The sequence below is a fragment of the Geospiza fortis genome, unplaced genomic scaffold, assembly GCF_000277835.1.
Source record: "Geospiza fortis unplaced genomic scaffold, GeoFor_1.0 scaffold992, whole genome shotgun sequence".
NCBI lineage: Eukaryota > Metazoa > Chordata > Aves > Passeriformes > Thraupidae > Geospiza > Geospiza fortis.
In genome coordinates this window covers 111,690-115,733 of record NW_005054625.1, presented here as the reverse complement: position 1 = coordinate 115,733, position 4,044 = coordinate 111,690, and the positions used below count along the sequence as shown (strand labels likewise).

Here is a 4,044-nt window from a genome sequence, read left to right as displayed (position 1 = left end):
GCTGGGCGCTGCGGGCTCGCTCCTGCCTCGCCAGGCACCGGGAAGCGCCCGGCGCCGCCGCCACCCCCCCGCCATCTGCACAGGGATTTTATTTTAAGACGTGTCAGCGCAGGGATCGGAACCAGGCGAAAGGAGAGCGAGAAAGCCGGGGCTGGAACGGGAAAGGGCGGCCGGGCTCGGCGGGGATGGAGGCACGGACACGGAGCCACAGCCCCTCACCTCGGAGGGGCTGTCCCAGTCTCAAGCGGGTGGGAAGGAGATTCTGGGATGGCTCCCACCATCCCAAATTCCTGCCCGATGCACAAAGGCTGGGACAAACCTTCCTGAGTCCTCCAGGAGCCACGGTGGGGGTGGGAGAAGCACAGGGAAAGGGCATGGAAGGGTTGCTGTGGAGGAAGGCAGGATACAGGCACAGCTCCCTTCTCCTGCCCTCATTGCACAATCCATCCCCTGCAGGCACCCTGGGGTCCTCTCCAGCGCCCAGAGGGCTGCCAGGAGCTGGGAGAAGGTTTGGGGCCAAATCTCAACCTCAATCCTTCCCTCTCCCACCTTCCCATCAGCTCTGGGTTTCCCATTCTCACCCTAACCAAACCATGCCCTGCTCAAACCATCCCCTGCTCCAGCTCGGGCATCTCCCACCAACCTTTGAGCAGAGGGAAACCCAGGGCTAATGATGGCTCAGAGCTTAATTAGAGAGTGGAATTTGGGGGCTTGCAGAGGCTGGCAATGCCAAATCCCACCCCTCTCACCAGGAGGGAATAAAAGGCTTTCCAAGGAAAACACAAGTCACCATGTGATTCCAAAGGCTACGGGAAGCAACGGAGCAAAAGGCAACCAAGATACAGTAACAGGAAATATTTAATTTTCCAATCTCCACTTCTCCATTTTTATAAACTGAAAAGAAAAAAGTTTTTTAATATATTACAAAATATCTGTACAGAGACAAAGGTACAACCGAAAAAAGGCGCGCTCGCTCTCCGAAGGAAACTCAGGAGAGGTACAGCAAGAGTCTGACCAGAGGCTTCTCTGCTGGGAACTGCTACAGGGGGAGAATTTGGGATTGAACCCAGAGCCAGCACGGGGGGAAGGAGGGGGGAGCTGTCCTCACTCCCTTGTCTGTAACTGCACCAGTTTAAATCCTCCCAAACGCACAGATCCCACCCAACACCGTGAATCCTTTTGTCTTCCTTGTGCAGAGCATCGGAAAAAAGGTAAAATTAAACAAAAAATAAAATAAAAGGGTGTGGGGAAATAAATGATAAAGAGGTGATGGAAGCCAGGAGTGGCCCCACAGCCCCCCAGGACCTGGCCAGGCTGGTTCCCCCCCAGGAAAGCCCTGTGCTGGGACCAGTTAGGAAAAGCCACTGGGAGCGGAGTAAGGAGGGGGCTCAGAGAAAGGAATGATGGAATCACCTTCCACAGGAGCCCCGAGGGGCCCTGGGGACAGCTGGCAGCTGCCACGGAGCAGGGAACAGATGCCTGGAATGTCCATCCCTGACTGGGGCTGGGACAGGGGACAGGAGCCCTCGCTGGCCCCCAGCCCTGCTGCAGGAGATGGAGCTGGGCCAGGGAGGGCTTGGGGAGACCCAGCTGGGAAAGATCACCCTAAACTGGGATTGATGACCCCCAAACTGGGACCAACCACCCCAAACTGGGATTGATGACCCCCGAACTGGGACCAACCACCCCAAACTGGGGCCTCAAAGCCAGTGTGACACCAGCATGGGGAGCGGGAGGTCGAGGAGGGCTCGGCTCGTTCCCGGCAGATTTCCTGGGAATGTGCCAGTTTGGAGAGACAATAAATAGGCACCAGCTTCCTAAGAGGATTCAGCATAGGAACAAGACTTTTCCTTCCAAAGAGGATGGGATTGGGAAGAAAAAAATCAGCAGCAGCAGCAGCTCCATGGCAGCCTGGAGCTGGTGCCAGGAAAATGGGAAATAGAGAAATTAACCCCCCCTAAAGCCCCTCGCTGGGTTCAGTGCACTCTGTGTCTCACAGAACTTCTCTTTTTTTCTCTCTGCACATCAGGCATGAACTAAGTTAAAATAAAAAAAAATCATCAAGCCAACAAAAAAAAAAATTCCCAAACCCTACAAATTTCCAGTGGGAATTCTGCAAACAGCATTGCTCCTCAGTGCTGGGAGCCACCGGTCCCTGCATATCACCAGCAAATAAAAATAAAAAATATATCTATATATTTAATTTCTCTCCCTTCTTTCCTCCCACGGCAAAGCTGGGTAAGGCAGGATCTCCCCAGGTGGAGAAGCATCACTTATTCAGGTGCATTTATTTAAATTTATCTCTCTGTATAAAAAAGAAATTAAATCCTGTTAGTAGCAAGAAGGTCTCTCGGCCCACCCCAAAATTCCCCTCCCCTTTAACACTCCAGAACTGTTGGCTCTAAAATTAAATGTTTTCCATAGGAAAGGCCTACTTGGGAAAAAAAAAAAGCTGATAAATAGGTACCTTTGTTTTATTCATCTCTTTTTAAGTCTCATTGAAATGAACAGCGCAAGGGTCTGTGGGAGGAGAAAATCCATCGTAAATACTTCCTTGACAACAACAAAAATAGAAATACGCTCATGGAAATGACACAGGAACACCTGGAAAACCTCAAAGGGCTGAGATGTGACTGACCTCGGCAGGATGGGCAGCACTGGCCCAGGATTCCGGGGACAAATCACTCCCATCTGCTGGCAAATCCCACCAGATGTTGGGATTTTTGTTTCCTCTTTTTTTAATTCTTGAAGGGTTCTGAAAGTTACAAATGGCAGAAATCCCTGGTTTTCAGGGAGGTGTTCTCCTCGGCTCATAAAAAGAAATTAAAATAAAAGACAAAAAAAAAAAAAAAAAGAAAAAGAAAAAGACAATTCCCACTGCCAAGTTACAGCAGGAGGGATCCAACACCCAGAGACCCTTCCCAAAAATCAATGTACTAAGGCTGCTGTCACAGGGGACAGGACTGGCCCTGGAGCAGAGGGAAAACTGGATACTTTATGGAAAAAAAAAGCAACATCAGATAAATCAAACACAACCAGTGTCACATGCCAGGTCCCCGTGCTGGGATAACCCATCCAGGTGCCTCTGCATCGATAAATTCCCCTGGACATTTGTTCTTTCATTTTTTTTTTCTTAAGGAAATGGGGAAAACAAACAAACAAAACAACAACAATAAAAATAAAACCGCTTTGGGAAGCAGCCTCCCCCCAGCCCTCCCTGACCCACGGGCAAACTCCAGTGCCCAGCTTGGGGTAACAGCATTTTAAAAATTCCTTCTTCCTTCCATTCCCACTTTTCCATCAATCCCCCTCTCTCCTGGCTCAGTTTGCTGCGGGGTTGGGATTATTTTTGTCACTAACCAAGCAGGGGAGGCCAGTGGGGACCCTCTGGCATCTCCTGAGCGAGGGAGGGATGCCCAGGGAGCTCTGCAGCAGCTGAAATGCGGACGAGACCTTGCTCTGGCCAAAAACAAAAAAAAAATTAAAAAAATTAAAATTAAAAAAGAAAAAAAAATCAAGTCCTGTGGCTAAAGGAGAGGAGAGGCAAGGGGGCCATCCCAGGAATATCAGTAGGGAACCCCCCGGCCCCGGCCCCCCCGTGGAGGCACTCGGCCAGGCCCTCGGAATGTCTTCCCATAGGAAGACGGCGCCTGGGTTGGGGCACCCCAGCTGTGACCTGTTCCTGCCCCACTGGAACCGCCCGTTCCCGGCCCCAGCTCGCTGTAACTCTGCATTTTGGCCTCTGGATGTAGCAGCGCGTTGTTGTTGCTCCCCTCGGATTTGCCGAACGCGTGGATGCCGCCCACGGGGACTCTGGCGAAGCGCAGGTCCTGGTCCCCGGGGAACTGCACCGAGCCCGTGCCCTGGTAGCTGCTGCTCTCCCCGAGGTGGCTCACGGAGCCCAAGAAGGTCCTGCTTTTCCCCAAGGCTTGGGCAGAAGGAGGTTCTAGCAGAGTCTGGCCCGGATTATTGAGCTCCTCGGCACCGAATCCCCCCTCGGAGCTGTCGGTGCTGTAAGTCCTGCCGGGCTGCGAGCGGCCGTAG

General features: G+C 52.2%; 1 protein-coding gene across 1 annotated transcript in view; it reads right to left on the bottom strand.

Moving 5' to 3' along the window:
* Positions 1-2,458: 2,458 nt before the first annotated feature.
* CDK12 (cyclin dependent kinase 12) overlaps positions 2,459-4,044 on the bottom strand; it is a gene marked incomplete at its 5' end in the record, with an annotated part of 27,050 nt that continues 25,464 nt past the window's right edge. Inside the window, one exon of the mRNA XM_031064756.1 lies at positions 2,459-4,039. Within this exon, the coding sequence (XP_030920616.1) occupies positions 3,567-4,039 (473 nt within the window). The remainder of the gene's footprint in view (positions 4,040-4,044) is intronic.